General features: G+C 35.6%; 1 protein-coding gene across 3 annotated transcripts in view; it reads left to right on the top strand.

Moving 5' to 3' along the window:
* The window catches only part of FGF12 (fibroblast growth factor 12), a 566085-nt gene extending 544336 nt beyond the window's left edge, over positions 1 to 21749 (top strand). For all 3 annotated transcript variants that reach the window (XM_067738426.1, XM_067738425.1, XM_067738424.1), the window contains 2 exons: positions 143 to 341; positions 16951 to 21749. In XM_067738426.1, the coding sequence (XP_067594527.1) occupies positions 143 to 341; positions 16951 to 17069 (318 nt within the window). In that variant the 3' untranslated portion in view covers positions 17070 to 21749. The remainder of the gene's footprint in view (positions 1 to 142; positions 342 to 16950) is intronic.
* Positions 21750 to 22020: the final 271 nt, after the last annotated feature.

Below are 22020 nucleotides of genomic sequence, written 5' to 3'. Positions count from 1 at the left end.
GAAATTATGTGCAATTATTTCTCATTTTTTCTTAACAGAGAACCTATATTTCAGGCTCATTGGATTTAAATATTTGCTGATTCATTATTAAATCCTTTCTCTCTTTTGTATCTTCTTCTTCTTTTTTTTTTTTTTCCTGCAGGATGTTTTCACTCCAGAATGCAAATTTAAGGAATCTGTGTTTGAAAACTACTATGTGATCTATTCTTCCACACTGTACCGTCAGCAAGAATCAGGCCGAGCATGGTTTCTGGGACTCAATAAGGAAGGTCAAATTATGAAGGGGAACAGAGTGAAGAAAACCAAGCCCTCATCACATTTTGTACCAAAACCTATTGAAGGTACAAGACAAGCTTCTTTTCTTTAGACCCTGACCTGTGTATTGATGCCAGTTCCACCCCTTTTCCTTTCACTCAGTAGATTGTTTGTCATACAACAGATCAGAACAAAGATTCAGAAAACACAATAGTACCTCTTCCTATCAAAAAATAAAATTCCATTAAAAATACTTGACACTTAGAAAACACTGCTTGAATATAGAGGCTAGCAAGTTCTTGAAAGTAGAAAAATAGTGGTAGTGACCATTTGGAATGTAATTTCCTTCTTTATTGAACACAATAATTTAATTTCTCAGGCTACACTCTTGAAAAAACCAATAGTACTATTGTAATGCTTTAAAGTTTTTACAAGTCTTTTAGAAATATGTTTATATCCTAATTTCTACATCTTTGTGAACAAATCTCATAATATAAAGTATTAATTTTTATTTGTATTTTTAAGGAAAGAAAATAATATTCAATTTACTGTGCTAATAAATATTACAGTTTTAAAATTTTATCCCTCTTACCTGAGCCTGTAACTTCCCCTCCCTTGACCATTTAATATAGTGTTCATTTATTTCAATTGATCAGTGGAATAAATAATTTCATGCTGAGGAAACCCATTTTTGGCAACTTGTTCCCTAAGCAGGATGAGAATCTCCCACTGAGGTAACCACATTTACTGTATTCACTCAAGCTTTTTAATACAGGCTAAGAAAGCAGCAGTGGAGTGAACATTTACCAACATAACACTCTTCTCTAAAAGTCACATTATAATCACTTAAGACATTAGTTCAGCTTCCTCATCCAAAGAAATGAGAAAATTGAGGCAGTGCATTGCTATTCTGTGATTTAGCCAGGCTTACTGTCCGCTAAATATCTATAAGGTGTGGTCAAGTCCACCAGTGTAGGGACACAGTGCCTGCTGCAGATTACCTATGACTGAAACAGTCAGCAAACATTTGTTAAATCAATACTGTGTTCAAAGCACTGGGGGGAAATGTGACATTCAAAGTTCCTAGTCTTTCTCAAGCCTCCCCTCACACCCTGTGCTTTTAAAACCACACAAAACAGAACTTTCTTCTGTTCTACATTTTTACTACTTGTAATACATTTTTACTATTTTGAGCTTTATGTATTTTTTTTTTTTTTTGCCCTTCTGGCCTCAAAATTTCCATTCATGTGCCTGGAGAATGCCTATCAGTCCTTGTAAAGAATTAATTCAAGAGTTAATACTTCTATGACGGCCTCCCTGACTTTCTTCAAGTAGAATTAAATATTCTGTCACCTTATTATTGTATCTTGTTCTCTCTTCTAGAAATTATCACATTGTATTAAATTCACCTATTTACCACTCTGTCTCTTCTTATCCATAATTAGATCACTTGTTAAATGACAGAATGTTTTATTTTTCTCATATCTCCTTGTATCTTGTACAATACCTGGCATATCATAGAGAGATATCCAATAATCATTGTCAATTGAATAAGTGAACAAGTGAATGAACAAATGAACACATAGGTAAGTATAAAGACAAAGAAGAACTATATTCTCCAGGAAACTTTATAATATTCTTGGAGATATGAAGTATGTTTACTAATAGCAGTAGTATAATGTAAAAAGTGATGGACTAAATGTTGCCGGAAGTGATATTGGGATTTATAGAAAGAGCCAGCACTTCCACCAAAAGGAAGATATTGGAAAGTTGATACTGAAACATACCTTCAGGGCTAGGTCAGGTTCAGAACATTTGAGATGAGAGGTGGGGATTAGGTAGACAAAAACACGCCAGGTGCAGAGTAAGTAAACTATTAAAACTATTGCACCATTTTTATTTGTGCATTTAAGTTGATTTTTTTTGTTGTTGTAATAAAAGTAGTGCATGCTCATTAACAATTTTTGGAAAATTCAGGAGAGTATAAAGGAAAAGTAAAAAATCCTTGTGTTTTGTTTATTCCTTTTATGAATAATGCATTTCATACTAAATCCCTCCACCCCCCAAAAAAAGAAGAAACACCTGTAACCTACCCTCCTGATCATGACTTCTGTCTGCATTTTGGCTAATCAAGCTTCTTCTTGAGTCTGTATGATCATGTACATATTTCTAAGAGAAATGTATACAATTACCATGTTCCGAGTTTGAGAGCTGCCTTAATTCTTCATATTTGCTGCATTTGAGTACAAATGTGGGAAAAGAAAACCAGACATTCCTAGTTGTATATATTAGAATTAGGTTTGGTTGTGTACAACACAAAACCCATGTTAAGAGCAGCTTAATCATACAAAGTTTTATTGTCCCACAAACCAAATCTAGAAACCTGCTGTCCAGGGCTGGTTCTGCGGCTCTGCAATTGTTAGCAACCTTGGCTATGTCCAGCTTTGAGTGCCACTCTCGTTTTGTTTTTGTTTTTCAAATAGCTCTGACTTTTTCCCAGTCCTGATGGCGATGTCATTTTGAATGTCAGGATTCCCAAAATTAAGCTCCGTCAGTGTGAGGATCTTTAAGTCATGCACTGGTTGCATGATAATAATAACCCACCAGCCCCTTTCCCTTCACAGCTTCACCCTCCATCCTGTGTTTAGAACATAGGCAGTGTTAATAAGGGGCTGCAAGGGCATCTATTCAGACAGATGGATGGACTTGATATTTAAACCCATTACCACGTACATTGCACATCAACCTTTACTTACCCTCCCCTGGAATTTAAGACAGCAGTGCAGGCTTCACCATTCCCAGTTTTGTCCATTCAGAGCATTGTTCACACCACAGATAAGTAACTCCCCCAGATTTAATTGTCTGGATGGTGACCTCCCCCTTTAGCTTCAGATACACCAGCCAAATACTCTCTGACAAAGAACAAGAAACAATCTCTGCCTTTTCTCCTCCCTCCTCCTTCACGGAGTTCATTGCTCAGCTCTTGCAAGTGGTTGGATATTCAGAATCTAGTTCCTTCCCCCTGAAAAGAATATGTGCGCTTTCCAAGATTTAAGCTTCAAGAACTTAATCCTGGAGTGAGAAATACATTTCCAAAGTGAAATTAGTAAATATCAATTGCGAGCCATTGCTACAGAAATATTAAACTCGGACTAAAGGAACACCTAACCAGTTTCTACCAATTTATTTTCTAGTGGGAAGATAAGACTAACACAACATGCACATACACTCACACACCTTTAGGACAGTTACAGATTACCCTTTCTGTCTGTTAGAACTGTTGCTTCAAGCTAATAGAACCTAATTGAAGTCTCAGCAGTATATAATGTAGATCATTGGTTCCCAAACATCAGTATCAAAACCATCTGGAGTGCTTTTAAAAGCTACCAATTCTCAGATTGAATCTCCAAAGGATTCTGATTTTATTGTCCAAGTTATTTTGATGGCAACCAGGTTCGAGACTCAGTGTTCTAAACTGAATTTGCTGTTTCAGTGCTCATTTTGATCCAGTCTGGCTGTAGGCCATTATTTAAATGTATTCAAATTAGTATGATCTATATATTGGACTAAGCCTAATCTAATATAGAGTAAATTGTCACTCTGACACCATGGAATTAAATATATTAAACACATTAATATATTTAATTACCTCTCCTACTGCTATTAGGATGGTTGTACTTTAGTGCTGGGTTAAATTACTATATGGAGTTAGTGGAAGTAATACCAACTATTGTACCACATTGATCACTAAGAAAGAGTAACTTGATAGTAATCAATTAGTCAAGGATAAACAAATGTCTAATTCTTCTAATAAAAATTTTACCAATGACTTGCTAAGTAATTTTGCAAAAATAATTTTTTACTTCAACCTAGGTAATCTCTGGAGATGCAGCTGATTATAAATTCCATCTATTTCACAGGAATAATATGAAGATTGGCATTGTAAGAAAGTTGGATCTCTCAAATCTGTCAGATCAATGCCAAGAGCCTTTTTCATTTTCCCTTGGAAATTGGACATTGTGTTACTGTGTTATGTACTAGAGAAAGGCTGTGAGGCATGGTATTGAATAAAGTATTAGAGACAATGAAAATTGAATTTGGAGGGAAAATAATAATTTCTTCAAAACCTTTGTACTAAAACACCAAAGAAGTGAATAAATCAGGAGTCCTGATTTTGTAAAACTCCTATCAGGAAGATACTAATGGCAAATTATTTATTTTTATTTTTATTTTTTGCGGTACGCGGGCCTCTCACTGTTGTGGCCTCTCCCGTTGCGGAGCACAGGCTCCAGACGCGCAGGTCCAGCGGCCATGGCTCACGAGCCCAGCCGCTCCGCGGCATGCGGGATCCCCCCGGACCGGGGCACGAACCCGTGTCCCCTGCATCGGCAGGCGGACTCTCAACCCCTGCACCACCAGGGAAGCCCTGGCAAATTACTTTGATGTTTTTATTTCAGTTAACTTGAAAGAGAACTAGACGGTTTGTTTTCCAAAATCCTCTTTTGGACCCAACCATACTAAAAGACAAAAACAGAAAGATGGAGTAAAAACATACTTTTGATGCTCTTGAATGTTTCTATTACAGAAAAGATAATAGCAGCATCTCTCTCTCCACCTTTTGAGTTTGGGATCTCTGCCAGCCTGTGACACCTTCTTTCCCCAAACCAGTTAACTCATTCAAAGCAGCTTTTTCCTGGCTTTGAATTTAGTCTTTAATAAAGCCCTTCTACCTCTCCCTGACATATTCTTCTTCTATATCTATCTCTTGCACACAAATACTGCTTCTGATCTCTTTCTAAATGAAGATATAGATCTTTTTGTTCACAGTGTCTCTTAACTCTTTATAACAAATATTTACGGCATACTGGGTGCATCCTTTTGACAATACGTTCTGAACCAGCACATAAAGTTCTGCTACAGTTCCAAAAGGGGTTCTATGTGACATTAATTAAGGTGTGAAATTGCTTTCTGTTAATTTCTCACACCCTTCCATGATCTGCTATTAAGACAATTAAATTTCTTTAATGGTCCATTAACTAACAGAGCAATCTAACCTTTCCACTTGGAGATTACAGAGGGCCAAGGAAAATTTGATTAAGTTGGTAGTAATAAAAATATTAGTCATATTTCATTCTTCTCTGATGGAAACTGATAGAGCATGAAGGTTCTTTGTTTTGTTTTGTTTTGTTTTATTTTTTTATTTTTTTTTCAATTGACAAGGAAATTTAGTGATTTCTGAGATATACATTTTAAAGTAATACTAGAATTATGACTTACATTATACCAGAACATATAAGATTTTTAGAAATTTCATGTAATGTCTGAAACATTTATATTAACATATTTCCATACAAATAACCCAAAGAAAGTTTAGCGTTAGTTGTTTTTGTTTGTTTGTTTTTATACTGCAGGTTATTAGTCATCAATTTTATACACATCAGTCAATCCCATGTCAATTCCAGTCGCCCAATTCATCACACCACCATCCCCACCCACCACGGTTTTCACCCCTTGGTGTCCATACGTTTGTTCTCTACATCTGTGTCTCAACTAGCATGAAGGTTCTTTATAAAGTGTCATTTATGAGTTTTATTAGAAACTGGAATTATCTTGCCTCCATTTGGAAAATAGAATCTGTCAGCAACAACTACAATTGCCCTCCACTCAAGTTTTCCATCTCTCAATTCCAGAGTAATGTTGACACTTAAAGATTTACACCTAGTTCTTCCATAACTATCAGAATTTTCAATTTTTAAACAATTTACAAGAATGCAGCAGTAATATAAAAGTAATCATTAGTAGCAGTTGTACTACTTTACATTTGGATGATTTGTTATTTTCAACATTCTTCCTTAACAGGGGTATCATTTGATAGTCACTGACATTTGGAAGGATGCAGATTAAAATTTCCAATTTTAAACATGAGGAAACTGAGTTTAAGAGAGGTTACATAACTCACCCAGGTCCATTCAGCTAGAAAGAAGTAAAACTAAGACAAGAACTGTTACCATTACCAAATACTGCTAGAGCGTCCAGCACGCTGGTGAATGAGAATGACCATTGGGATTGGAACATACGTTCAACAGCGACTTGACTGGAGTGATTTCAGTGAAGTAGTGGGCACTAAGTCTAATTGGAGTAGATTCAAGTTATAACAGGAGGTAAAGAAGAAAATAATATTAAATGACACTTCTGAGGAGTCCTGTTATAAAAGGGAGGTAGAGAAATGGGGCCCAAGGTGGAGAGAAACATGGTTGTTGCATGGTGAGGTTTATTTGTTTAGAACTGTTACAACGTATTTATAGACTGATGGGAGAGAAGTGAAAATTGGTATTATAGGAGAGAGGGTCACTGAATAACACTGACCAGCAGGGATGGGATCAAGGACACACATGGCAAGGGGAGGGCTAGATTTAAATAGAAACAGGAAGAGTTCATGCATTTTAACAAGCAGGGAGCCAGAACATGTATGAGCAGATGTGTGAGGGTTGGTAACTTTTGTGGTGGAAATATGAAAACTTTCTCGTCTGCATTTCTTTTCTAAGGGAAGTACAAAGCATGGTAGTTTATTGATGAAAAGGAAGGAAGGGAGGGAAGAAAGGAGGGAAGGATAAAGGGAGAGGGAGAAAAAGAGAAGACAAGAAGAGAAAAGAAAAGAAGGCAAGCCTATTACCTGAGTCTGAGGAGGGTCTGAGGCAGTTTTCAAAGTTTGAGGAGGGAAGAGAAGTATGGAATAGTCACTTGGGAAGAATGAGAGAGGAAACTGGGTAGAAAAACGTAATAGGACTCCACGAACTGCTGAGCACCCCAGAGGTTTGGGGTCAAGACTTTGACTGAGACCAAGCAATTAAGTGTTGTTTTTCTCCAAACTCTTTAAACTATTTGGCTATACCCTTAGGGCAGGAACCCTGCAGCTAATCACACATGAATTTGAATGCAGATTTTGCCTGTGTCAGTGCACTACTTTGAACAAACTACCCTTTTTGCTCTTCAGTTTCCTTTACTGTGAAAGAGGTCAATTAAAGTATCCACCTTTTAGGGTCATTTAAAATAAACTTACTGTATATAAAGTGCAGATGTTTAGCAAGTACTCAGTTAATATTAGCTATGATTAAGAGGACAGTGGCTACTTAGAAGGAGAATACCCCGGCATGGTACCTGAAACCTGGTTTATTATTGTTGTTTGATTTATAAATAACAGCAACCCCTGAGATGTCACTTTTTCATACTTTTAAGAAAGGCATTATTTTAGTTTAAGTTTTCCAAGAGAAATTTATGATAACTAACATAAAACCGATTGTTGAACATTAAAAGTTGCAAACAGGGAATCTGAGTTATTATAATGGCAAGGGACGCCTGCCTATTCTGATAACTGCATTTGCAGCAGAGGTACCAGTGAAAGAATATAATGGAAAAATAATAAGTGGAAAGCCTGCCCTGGAAAGACCCATAACTAATCTTACAAAGAGAGGATGGATTTATTTTTAATAAGACTTCAAAGCCCAGTGATATGTATTTGGCCCTTTTCTTTTCTAATGGCACAACCTTGCATTTAAAAGTAAAGCAAAAAATAAGTTGAGCAAATACCATATATTATTACAAGGTTGGTAGCTTATGGTCTTGTTATGACCAAGTGTAGCATTTTATTTGATAACAGGACTGCAGGGCTTTCTATAGAAAAATGGACCACTGCATCTCAGACAGCTGTGAAAATGACAGCCTTCACTACACCAAGTCACTAAGTGACTAGGGTCCATCATACAAGTGTGTTCCGTTCACATTAAAGGGATGAACTGGGGATTCCTAGCAGATGCTATGTCTTAAGGTAATACGTAACGTTGGCTGTGTTATTAGAAATCCGCGCTTGTCCTTGTGTCTGCAAATGAGGAAGAATATTCTCTCATGAAATCTCTACCTCATTCTTATTCTGAAAGCTGGGATAAATCCCTCTGCTTCAATATACTATAAATCAAGAAAAGTCAAAACATGAATAAAAGGAAACATTCAGAAGAAAAAGAAGACGTGAAGGAAGAAGGGGGGGAGGGGGAAGAAGAGGAAGAAATGGAAACATATATCAGAATAGAGGAAAAATAGAAAACTGATTTGAAGAAAGAGATCTAAAGAGCCATACTGGAATACTTCCCTTTTCAGAGCATTATCTCCTTTTTACCATTTATCCAAAACTATTATGATACCACATATGTTACAATAAGAAAAATATTTATCTCAAAAGCATTCTGTGGGCTGAAAAAAAGAGCAGGTATATTTTTTCATACTTTAAAGAGGAAAGAGGGCAAGAAATAGGATCAGGACAACCCAGAAGAGCCAAATGAAAGAGATATAATGTTGTGAATCATGAAAGTATTGCACTATCAGGACACTGAACATTCTTGAAATTTGGATGTTGAAACTTCGTTGGAAAGATAGTATAAAATTAAATCAGAAAGAAACACAGTTAGAAACCAGTTCCATACCAACAGCTGGCCATTAAATCATGCCCACTGAAAGTAAAGCCTGTATCACAAGTGGAGCCCACAAGGTCCTGAATGAGAAATAGAGAGTTATATCCCAAGTTCCCCTCACTGGATTGGTTTCCGGTTGTTAAATCTGCAGTGGCACTGAACCTGAGTTTCTGTGAAACAGGTGTGCAGAGCTGGGAGGACAAGAATGATAGGGAGTTGGATTTTTTGTTTGTTTTTTCACTTTATTCTCAATTTGGAAATGACTCCTCATCAAAATAACTAGAATATCAAACTTTGCTCTCATAGCTATAGTGCCCCAGAATGCATAAAACAGAGCACTTGGGAAGAAAATATTCAAGGATTTTTAAAAACTTCTAAAGCATTGACTAAAAACTCTATTTTCTAATGAAATAATAGCTTATAGTAAAAGAAAGTGATGGAAAAGCCCCTACTTAAATACCATTTTAGTCCTTTGAACTACAGCAAACCAAGAGACTAGGGTTCTTTGCAATTACTAATAAGGAACTTATTAATGGGAAGAAAAAAAACTTAATCTTGTATGGGACAGTAATAATTTGAGAAGCACAATTTAGGAGCTATAGAATTTATATAATTGTTGAAGATCAGAATCTCGACAGTTCCCTGGAAATGTTTCTTAAAGGTTTCTCAGAATTGCTTAGTAGTATATGATTGGAAATTAATACCAGAACTCCAAATTTTACTGTACAGTATATAGGAGTCTCATTTGCGGGATTAATAATTCTTGACTTATCATTTGTTGTTTGTTTAGTCGTCTTAAGTGCTAAGCTAAATTACGCTTCCCCCAAGACAAAAGGATAACCATTCTCAACATGTTAGTTAGCTTAACAAAGAGAGCCCCACTTTTCAATTGCAGTCAGAGTCATGGTGTTTGAAATGTGTTAGATGTTGAGTACAGTCATCCCTCAGTATTTGCAGGGGATTCGTTCCAGGAATCTCTGTGGATACTAAAATCTGCAGATGCTCAAGTCCCTTATATAAAATGGCATAGTATTTGCATATAACCTACACATCCTCCTGTATACTTTAAATCATCTCTAAATTATTTATAATACCTAATACAATGTAAATAGTTGCCAGAGCAGGGCAAATTCAAGTTCTGCTTTTTGGAACTTTCTGGAATTTTTTAATTGAATATTTTCCAACCTGCAGTTGGTTGACTCTGAGGATGTAGAACCCACAGATACAGAAAGCCAACTGTATAGGAGATAAGCAGCTGGTCTCATACATCATGGCGCCCAGCTAAGTTTGTTCCTAAGAAATTAAGACAGTGTTTGCAAGGCATCAGAACAACTCATAAAGGTTTGAAACGCTGCCAATGATTTCTTATGTAATCTATGCAGTAAGATTCAGTTTGATTTTTCTTGACTACCCTGACTGGCTATGAATGTCATGTAAACATAGACATTTTTCTAGATAAAGAGATTGAATAAATAGATTTTTCCCTATACACTCATATACTTGATGGACATATTATTAACTGTTCATTCACTAACAAATCAAGGCTGACTGTATCAGGATCATGGCTTAAATCCTCTGGCCTGGATTCAGAGGTCTGACTCAAGTCGGCCCTGCCACTCTCATCCCTCGCCACCTCTCAGTTTTACCCCATCCTTCAACTGGTCACTGTTTCTCTTATACAACCTGCGCTTCATCCCTTCATCCTTATTTAGTAGCTCATCCATTTCTCTAAATCTTCTGCATCCTTCAAGGCTAAATCAACATCAAAGAACTATTTTATAAACTCATTTCCATGAAACTCTGCTATGGCCCTTTCTACCCTGTGATTTGTGTGAACACCTGTGCTCTCTTTCTTAGCCTTGAGCTCTTTGAGGGCAAGGAATCAAGAGAGCATTTCTTGCAGTCGCCGCAGAATCTAGCAGAGCACCTTGTACAAAGTAATTTGTACCTGTTCATAAAATAAATGAACAAATTAATGCTGAAACAAATTCATCTCTGGATATTAGTCAGCAAAAGAGTAACTGGAATTTGAGGAAGGAAAGAAATGAAAAGACAGTAATAGAATCAAAATGATACAATATTATTAATAGTTAAGCCAAGTTAAAAGGTCCAATAAATGTTTTGTGAACCAGTTCATTCCATCAAAGAAATCTAAGACACTCTGTCTCTCCTAAGTTTGCCTATGGAGGTCAGGTCCAGTCAGTTCAGGAAGTTTCCTCAACTCCCCTCCCCATCATATAGTAATTGATAGATTTGACTCTAATCAAGACACTTCTTTTCCAGAGAACAGCAAACTTCTAAGACAGCACTGTGTAATAGAAATATAATACAAGCTACATATGTAATTTAAACTTTTTTGGTAATCATATTTAAAAAATAAAAACAAACATATGAAATAAATTTTAATAATGTATTCAACCCAGTATATTCAAAACGTCATTTCAATATATAATCAATATGAAGCATTATTACTGAGATATTTAATTTTTGTGTGGTCTTTGAAATTCAGTATTTATTTTATACTTCTAGCACATCTGAATTAGGACCAGCCACATTTTAAGTGCTCAATGATCACATATGGCAAAATGGATATTGTATTAGGTAGCACAGTCCTAGGATGTTCTCATCAGATTTTCCTATCCTCTCACCAACCCTGTACCCTCAGTATATCTCAATTCTCTCTTTCACAGAACAGTCCTAAGACTAATATTGTTGACTGTTGGGGAATTTTTGGCTCTTCCCATGCAAATAGGACATCTCTGGCTTTAATAGTCACTTCTTTGTTTACAGCTTACACTCAGGGTGTTTGTTTCTGTGTGTGTGATTTTTTAAAAATTATGTATAATTGTTAATTATGTTGTATAAAATATACACAACATAAAATTTACCATTTTAACCAATTTAACAGTACATTTCTCAGTCCATCTACAAATGACCCAATTTTGTTCCTTTTTATGGCTGAGTAATATTCCAGTGTTTATATGTACCACATCTTCTTTATCCATTCATCTGTTGATGGACATATAGGTTGTTTCCATGTCCTGGCTATTGTAAATAATGCTGCAATGATGGACCTAGAGTCTGTCATACAGAGTGAGGTAAGTCAGAAAGAGAAAAACAAATATTTAGATTAAGACATATATGTGGAATCTAGAAAAATGGTACAGGTGAACCTATTTGCAGGGTAGGAATAGAGATGCAAGCATAGAGAACGTATGTGTGGGCACAGTAGGGGAAGGGGAGAGTGGGATAAATTGGGAGAATAGGTTTTACATTAATACACTACCGTATGTAAAATAGATAGCTAGTGGGAACCTGCGGTATAGCACAGGGAGCTCAGCTCGGTCCTCTGTGATGACCTAGATGGGTGGGATGGGGGGGAGGTCCAAGAGGAAGATGATATATGTATACTTATAGCTGATTCACTTCATTGTACAGCAGAAACTAACATAACATTGTAAAGCAATTATACTCCAATAAAAAAATAAAGAACTGCGATCTAAAAAACAAATTCTTGAGAATGTAGACAAAAGGGCAGAGGAGATAGAAAATATCACAGAGTCCAAGATATACAGAAGAAGGAGTGAGAAGATATAATACTTATCTAACTGGAATCCCAAAGGGAGAAACAATTATACTCCAATTAAGAAAAAAAAAAAGAGTACATTTCAGTGCCATTAAATACATTCCTGTGTTGTGCAGCCATTACCACCATCCATCCCCAAAACTTTTACATCTTCCCCAACTGAAATTAAGTATTTACTCCCATCCTCCCTTCCCTCAGTGTCCAGCAACCACCATTCTACTTTCTGTCTCTATTAATGACTACTCTAGGTATCTCACATAAATGGAATCATAAAATATTTGTCCTTTTGTGCCTAGCTTATTTCACATAGCCTTAGTTCCTCAAGGTTCATCCATGTTTGTGTCAGGACTTTGTTCTTTTTTAAGGTTGAACAATATTTCATTGTATGTATATAACACATTTTGTGTATCTGTTATTTGTTCAACCAACCAAATGTGCTCCACATTTTGGCTACTGTAAGTAATGTTTCCTTGAACACGGGTGTACAAATACCTGTTCACGTCCCTGCTTTTTTTTCTCTTGGGTGTATATCCAGAGGTGGAATTTCTGGATCATACGGTAATTCTATGCTTGATTTTTTGAGGAACTCACAATATTGTTTTTCACAGTGGCTATCCATTTTAAATTCCTGCCAGCAATGTACAATGGTTCCAGTTTCTCCACCTACTTGCCAACACTTGTTATTTAATTATTTATTTTTATAATAGGCATCCCGAATTTGTTTTCATTACCATTTTTGGATGACATTAGGAACATATGGTAGAGGTGAAGCCAACCTGGATCTACATTAATATACAGAAATAACTTAAACATTGGTATAAGACAGTCATTTATACCATTTATTTGATGAACTGTTTTTCTGCTTTTATTAAAAACTTTTGACTAGGACCTCGAAATCCTATACTCCCATCTGGCTCTGCTACTACTCACCCTCTGACTTTAGGGAAGTTACTTAGTTTCTTTTATGTTTCTCGCCTACTTTATTCACCTGGTTATTGTAATTATCAAATGAGGTGGTCAGTTTACAATGGCTTTGAATATCCATTTGGGCAGGTTTCGGCACTGCCCAGCCGCATCCAGGAAAATCTTCACAGTCAAATGCCAGCTCGGGTTCTCTACTACAGTCTAGTCTCTCTGTGATCATTCAGTGCCTGGGAAGAAGTCCAAGTCCCAGTTAGGGTTAAATGTAAAATTCTGTCTGTCGGTACAGTTCATTAAAAGACGATTTGCCTATAAAAAATAAATAAATGAAATGGCTTTGAAAATTCTGAAATAGATTTATTGACGGGATTAAAGGTTTATTTAAGAGGTTATGATTGTGGTTATTGTGTACATCACAGTGATTTGGGTTTATGTTTTGAGCTTATAATGCACTTTATAGAACACTTATGCCTTCTTGTTTTCTTCTTGTATTTTGTGTCATCATTTTATTATGTACCATTCAGACAGAATAGCACAGTTATGGAGTGTTAATATAACTATCAAAGGAGGTTACATTCCTGAAGAGAAGTGTTTTGTCCTTTCTTTCTTTGCTTTCTAATTGGATCATGGTCTCTTAATTACACTTTAATTCTAAAACTTGATTGAGTTTCATACCCCTTTATTTGTCAGCTTCTTAAGTTAGGTAGTATTACTGGCATCTGAGAGTCTGTAAATAACAATGAAAATTAAAGCCCAAGAAATTAAATTGAATCTATTGGTTTAATTACTCTTAATTTTCCAGCTACGATATATAAGAAGATATATTTTTCAAAACCTGGAAGTTTATTACTCCATTTAATGGAAATATTGGAAAATTAGTGATTGAGTTGTCCGAGAAGAAGAGCAAGTTGCACATTTTGCTATGACACTAGTGAGTTTTGTTCTTTTTGAAATACTGAAAAATTTTAGATGCCAGTTTGGAAAACTCTACGGGGACTTGATACTAGGATGGTCAGCAGGGTTAAGTTATTTGAAAAGCTATCTGCAATGATAATTATAATGGCAACATTTTGTGTTGTCATAACTTAAGTATTTTATGTGTGAGAAATAGCAAAAAAAAAAAGATAAAAGTTAAAAACAAATGTCTTGAGTAGAATCTATGATACAAGGAAACAAAAAAGAAATTGCAACAGTAAGAAATTCAGATACAAAAACTATAAACTAGGGCTTTCCTGGTGGCGCAGTGGTTGAGAGTCTGCCTGCCGATGCAGGGGACACGGGTTCGTGCCCCGGTCTGGGAAGATCCCACATGCCGCGGAGCGGCTGGGCCTGTGAACCATGGCCGCTGAGCCTGCGCGTCCGGAGCCTGTGCTCTGCAACAGGAGAGGCCACAACAGTGAGAGGCCCGCGTACCGCAAAAACAAACAAAAAACAAAACTATAAACTATATTATTTAATGGAAATTAAAGAGTAATATTCTTCAAGTGCCTGTAAGTTGAAGTTTAAGAAATTTGCGTGTCAAAATCTATTGTGTGTATTTTTAAATATTTTTTTTTCATTCTTTGAGGCTGATTTAGCAGTCAGTAGTCAGGTCTGGGGATTTTCACAACTGATTAGGTGACAGAGTAGAGAAAAACTGCTTTATGGCATCATATGAATAACTTTCCAACTGAATCACTTCATTACTTCTGAGTTCCCCTGTGCACTAACCAGTTATAAATACATGGCTATATTTTGCACATATAAACATATTTTTTAATTTGGGGGATTTTAATACTTGTGTATAACAGAAATATAGGTAAAAGACCTTAGGCTTGAGGAATTTCAAGATTTCAGTAGAATCTTAAGGATCTTCTGTCTTTTGTAAAAGAAAGGTAGAAACTTGAATTACCTACTGGCACCATCTGAAAATTACAGGATCAATTTTTTCTAGTTTCCTCTGTATACTTTGCTAGTGAGGCCAAAGGCAGTTAGTCCTTTGAGGATATCGGAGGGACCATTCAGTGCAGTAACTGAAATATTTTAAAATCTCACTTAAAAATATATATGTAGGGCTTCCCTGGTGGCGCAGTGGTTGAGAGTCTGCCTGCCGATGCAGGGGACACGGGTTCGTGCCCCAGTCTGGGAAGATCCCACATGCCGCGGAGCGGCTGGGCCTGTGAGCCATGGCCGCTGAGCCTGCGTGTCCGGGGCCTGTGCTCCGCAACGGGAGAGGCCACAACAGTGAGAGGCCCGCGTATTGAAAGAAAAAAAAAAAAAATATATATATATATGTATAATAATCGTGCACAATATACTTAACAAACATGTTTTACATATATTTTTTGTACTGGCTACAGTGTGGTTTTGCCAGCATCCGCATCACCTGGGCACTTATTAAAAATGCAGAATCTCAAGCCCACTATAGACCTTCTGAATCAGAGTCTTCATTTTAACAATACCCCTAGGTGATTCAGATGCACATGGACATTTAAGAAGCCCTACTACTGAGATGTTGGAAGAGACCTATCTCTTCATCACTGAACGAGTCTGAGGAGAAGCTTACTTGTAGCTTAACTCTCTTAATCTAGTTTTGGATTTAGGATATACCTTCAACCAAAACAATTTATCAGTATGTTCTCTGAAATCTTTTATTCATAATGTTCATGAAGAGATCAGCTCATTCATTCTTCTTATACATCTTTGGATGCTTACTATGTGTCCATTAGACAGAGCTAGAAAGTGGCTAAGGATGTAGACCAGGCAGTGTGGCTCCCAAATTGGTGCTCTTAACCACCATGCAACATCTGTTTTATTCATGGCCATGCTCGGGTCTCCAGTTCCAGGGCAAAGCCCATCGGCAGAAGCAATCTGATTGGAAATAACATTCAGATTACCAAGGTATTGTAGTGATTGTTCAATAGATGGGAGTACGCAACTATTTGTTCCTAAGTCAAAGATAAAAATACCTCCTGATATTTAAGTAAATATTTCATATACACATATACAGTCACATTTGTCTCACAACAGTAAAATGAATCTCTTTTAATGGACTCAATACGCTAATAGATCCTATCTTATCTTTGTGAATTGAAAAACATTTTTCTTTCTATGCAATAATCTAGCAAGAGCCACGATAATTCACAGATGACTGAGCTTTAGAGCCAGACAAAACAATAGAGATAAAAGGAAGTGTTTATACAGATGTGAACTGAAATCTCACGGTTGCATAATCACATTTCCTACTGATGAATAACTATAGATGAATACCCTGAAAGTTGGCAATAAATATTTCAATTTGATAAAACAATGTCATATTTCTTGCAGTAGGGTAAAGATTAGGATCATGTAAATAAGAATTTTTTCCCAAGATTGCAGGCTAAAGGCTAAAAAACAAAATATCTCTTTCTACCCTTTAAATGTTATACTCCCAATGTCTCCTCTAACTCTAGATGAAAATCCTATTATATAGGTTAGCAGACGGTAAAAACTTAAGCCTTATCTATACAGGAACAGAAACTACCCATGTGTTTGCCGTTCGGGAAGACTTAAAAGGTTGTGACTGATAGAACTAGAAGAGAATTATGTGTATCCATTAAATGTTTTAAGTTAAAACTCATTTTCACATAGGAAGAAGAGCTAGTGATGAGAGTGAACAATATTATGAAGTCAAAATTGAGCTGTTTATTGAGGCGAAATTTATGTCCACTATTGTAAAGAGTAATTAATGTGATTTTTGCCTTCCAGTGTGTATGTACAGAGAGCCATCACTACATGAGATTGGAGAAAAACAGGGGCGTTCGAGGAAAAGTTCCGGAACACCAACCATGAATGGAGGCAAAGTTGTGAATCAAGATTCAACATAGCTGAGAACTCTTCCCTTCGTCCCTCTCTCATCCCTTCCTTTTCTCCCCTTGCCCTTTACCCATTTCCTTCCAATAAATCCACCCAAGGAGAGGAAAATAAAATGGCAACCCAAGACCCAGTGGCTAAGATTCTGCACTCAAAATCTTTCTTTGTGTAGGATAAGAAAATTGAACCAAAGCTTGTCTGTTGCAATGTGGTAGAAAAATGCACATGCACAAAGATTAGCACACCTAAAAGCAGAGGAAAAAATAAATCAAGACTCCACAAGCATTAAAATAAACTGTGTTGTTATTAATAGAGGGCTAAATGTAATGAAAACATAACTATCATAAAGATGAAATAAAATTATTACCTTAAAGAAGAGGGTTTTGGAAAATTGAACTTACAAATCGATGTAATACCCTAAATACCTTAAACTCTGGATAATTCTCTGGTGTGTGTTTTGTTTTGAATTTGTATTTTCTTTGGACATCTGGAATTGACACATAATTACATTCTGTTTCCAGGATTTTTTTTTACCATGATATTGAACATGTATGAATTATAGATTCTTCTATTGCCTATAAGGTATATAGCCAGAAATCATTTAACATCAAGAAAACTTTAAAATTTTATTCTTGAAATCGATATTTAAGATTGTTTCATGCAAAGGATAGCCTTATGTTGAATTTAATGCTATTAGCTGATTTCATTCCTTCCTGAAAAGACTTTCAGATTCTCCTAGGAGAATATCATGTTTTTTTCAAAGGTATTAATTCAGGGGCTCATTTTTTTTCTTTAGCCATTTAGAAAAAAATTTCAGGTTTTAAGGCTGATGTAACTTTTAGGAATTCTTTGTCATTGCCATGCCCAGGCAGTGATAAATAAGTTATGTGCTCATACCATTTTGGTCTGATTTTTTTTACTTTGTGGACACCTTTGAGAGTATAGGTGCATGTCTAGCTGTCTCAGAGAGTTTTATACCATCTCTTGCAGCAGGAAAGAAGGAAGAGGGGTTTTATATAAAGAAATAAATCCTAAGAAATTGGTGAAAGCAAACTGTATTTGTCTTTGTACCTTACCAGAGTTTTCTGTATGTAGCATTTTCCAAACTTCACCAAGGAATTGGGAAGCATGGCTGTGAAATTCCTAACTTACTATCTTATGAAGCCAGTGAATTGTTTGTTACTATATATCCTCATTTATAAATCTAGTTGAAAATCAGTCTGTCTCCTAGAGCATAGAATGAAACTTGTAATGTGCTGAATTTTCAAGGGGTATAGAGAAATAATACAGAATTAACAGCCATGGCTCCAACAGACAGGGTTGTGTGAGTGGCTTAAAGTAGTCCCCCCACCCCCACCCCAAAACAAACACCTCGGTGTAAGACTAGGCAAATGCATATTAGGAATACTAAAGTGTTAGAAAAATGTTAGGGAAGAATTGAATGTTATACAATTGCCTTGGAAAAAAGTAGATCTACTTAGTCCTACAAATCAGGAATGGTGTAGAGACATCCAAATCAAAACAAAACTAAAGAGAATGTTTAAAAATATATGTAGATTTATGGATATTATCAATGAGAAGACTTAGCATGTTACTTCTCTTATAGCTCTACCGTCCAGCATGTATTGTTCCAAATACTCCCTAAAATATATACACTTTGCAGAAACTCTAGGCCCTCACTTCAATGACCTTGCCGTTGGTTGCTGTATTCTTTCAAAGTCACTGTAGTTTCCCTCACTCTACACAATCATTATTCTTCAATAGTGGTCCGTGTCCTTCACCAAGTATTCTGTTTCTGTTATCAGGAGGTTAGCAGAAAATGAAATGGAGGAATTTGTCTAACTGGTTGCAAAGAATAAAAGTTATGCATCTAGGCAAGGATTTTGAACACACATTTTCGAGAGATATTTGTTTAACCAAAATACTTGGAATGTAACACACATTTAAATTAAAGAGAAAAAAGGAATGTTACTCTTCTAGGAAAAGAATGCCCTTGTCAAAAGAAATACAGAAATACAAATCTAGTTGTATTTCTCCTTGTCACTCTTGATTCAACTTGATTATAAATGCACCTGTCACTTCCAGGACCAAACAAATCCCAAGCACAAAGCCTTATTTTCTTTGAAAAAATTAAAAAGAGGCTTCTACAAAATGGGTCACAGGCTCATTTAGCATAAAATGATTTGTGCTTTTTGGTCATATACACATACACACATATACATAGGCATCACAAGCTCACAAGTAACACAACTGACAGTTTCTCAAAGTGTTAACAATTATACTGATGATTTCACGACAATATATCTTATCTAGTTAAATATTATGGAAAATATGGTAGAGAAATGAATTTCCAACAAAATTCTTCCCTTTTTTTTCAATGGTTGTTCGTTTTTTAGCATCTAGACTCACATCTGTCTCCTTCGTGATAACACTGAAGAAACATTTCTAACTACCCAATTTGTATATTGTTTTTCTCCATATCATTTAAGCAAATGTTCACCACAATAAAATGTTTTGGAAACTTACTGTCAGAGAATAAATTGGAAACCTCGTATTTTTTTACACATTAACCTGACAAAAACTATGGTTTAGAACACAGGGTGAACATTTGCCTAACTGCTGCTTACTTTTTAAGTACATAAAACCTTTCATAGAAAAAGTCAGTATCTACTGTCTAGGTTTTTAAAATATTACCATATATACACATATAATTATCCTATTTCCTCCAAAAATATGAGTCAGTTTAAATAGTTTGTTTTCAGGTTTACTCCAAGTAAAATAATTCTTAACTTTGATTTTCATCATTCCAATTTCTGGGTCTCAATTCACCCATCACTTATTCTCCTATAAGTAAAATAAGCCTGTTTTTCTTAAATGCATTGGGATAGTCTCAGGAAAATTATAACTTTTAGTAAAGCTTTGTAATTGGCTATGTAAATATAAGTTAAAATATGTTTATTCTAAGAGTCCTTATTGTAACATGTTTCAAAATCAGTGGACTTAAGAATGAAAACAAAACTGAGAATCTCACAAAATAATTTTCTGGTCAATATACCTTACTCGATGTTTAAGCTAGAAGTCAGAGGTATAGAAACAAAATGGTGCTGAAGTTCCATTTGCTAATTCAGAGATTTTGTGCTTCAGGAAACTGGAGGACAGCAAGCCAACCTATTCTTGATCACAGTAATAGTTTGGGTTTGGAATTTTACACATGAATTTCATACCACGTTTTTAGTCATTATGGATCAGCACAATAAAAAGACATCAATTTGTTGCAAACAGTGATGCTTTATGGGCCTCATTCTAATCCAGATAGCTTGTAAAAGAGTTGTTCTATTTAAGAAAACGACAGTGCCATTGATAGGTATTGTATATAGGTTGGTGGTCCCGTGATGCCACTAGTAAGACATGAGGGTATTAAGACAAAAGTAAAGTGTGAAGACTGTCTCTTTGTGTATTGAAAAGCTTGAAGGTCCTAATTTGGGACCACTAATTCCCTGGCGGAGAAGCATGACTACATCAACAGTAATTGTTTTAAAACATGGACCCAGAAATAGCAAATCTACTATTCCGCCTTCATGGCTTTGTCTATAAGGCTGTGCTCTGAGAAGGTCTTCCATGATGTTGCACGACTTCATCTGCACCAGGTGAAACACATTCAAGCATACAAATCCCCTGCTCATTTTAATATCATAAAAAGCTGAGATTATTTCTCTGTCATAAAATTGTAAATAGCATTTTTTAAAATCAGAGTCACATTGAAAACAGTGGATTGTTCTACAAATATATATGTGTATATATACATATGCTTCTGAAATAGGATATATTATATAGGGTTTTTATTTGATTTGTGGTCTTTCGTCCTAGGTAATCAAAGCTTAAAGAGATTTGAAGGTAAAACTTTATATATAAATGTATATTTCTAATGATAGTATAAATTGCCACTTTATAATAAAAAAAAGAAACAGGTGGGAACAATAATCAAAACACATGCTCCTCCAGAATGCTAGTGATTCTGAATCCCCTCTTTGACGCAGAGGTGGCTATTTTTTATTCCTAAAAAGGTATGTTAAAGAGCTGTACTTCCTGATACAGATTCCCTGATAAGTCATGCCACATTGAAAATTTGTAGCTGAGAGCAAGAAAAAAAAAAGCTAAATGCAGCTATTTTTCAGGACTTTTTTCTGGAACCCAAGTTAAAACTTCAATATTAAAAATCTAAATTAAGTGAAAATAGCTAATGTTCAGGGATGATACACTGAGCTTCAGTAACAAACAGAAGCAAAAATATATTTAACACTATGATAATAACATTAAGATAATGTCATAGTAGCAATTGCATCATTAGATGTTTTATTAGTTGGACAGAATTAGTTGGTTTGTCTTTGCTCCGAACACAACCTAAAGACAGTGGCATTAATTTTATTTTTGTTCAAAAGTCCAAAATATACTCCCACAAATAGAACTGGTTTTAGCTACATTACAAGGTTAAATGTTACAATCTTAAGAAATTATTGAGCCCGAATTGTTTAATAAACGCATTGTGTGAGAAACTGAACAAATTAATGTTTTGTTTTTACATTAAAGCACAGATTATTCAAAACATTGTTTTTTTGAGATCAGATTTGTAAAATGTTTATACATCACAACGTTCCTCAGGCAAAAAGCGATTAAAATCTTGAGATGTTCATGCACGCAGAGAAAATACTTGCACTTTTTTTTTAAACATTAAATTTCTTTGGGAGTCTCTTTCCTTTTTAAAATGTATTTAACATATAATGTGTCAATGAAAAAGTGCTGTGTCTCATAAAAAGAAGATCAAAACCGGATTTATGGATGGGGAATGAGTCAAAATTTTTATTGAACACTGAGGTCAAAAGTAAAAATTACTTCCTAATTATGAAGCTACTTGTGGTAAACCTAATAACTTGCTTTTTGAGAATTAAGAACTAGAAGACATTCATT

This window comes from Pseudorca crassidens, chromosome 5 (genome assembly GCF_039906515.1).
Source record: "Pseudorca crassidens isolate mPseCra1 chromosome 5, mPseCra1.hap1, whole genome shotgun sequence".
Lineage (NCBI taxonomy): Eukaryota > Metazoa > Chordata > Mammalia > Artiodactyla > Delphinidae > Pseudorca > Pseudorca crassidens.
The sequence above is the reverse complement of the archived record's forward strand: the minus strand, read 5'-3'. Positions and strand labels throughout refer to the sequence as shown.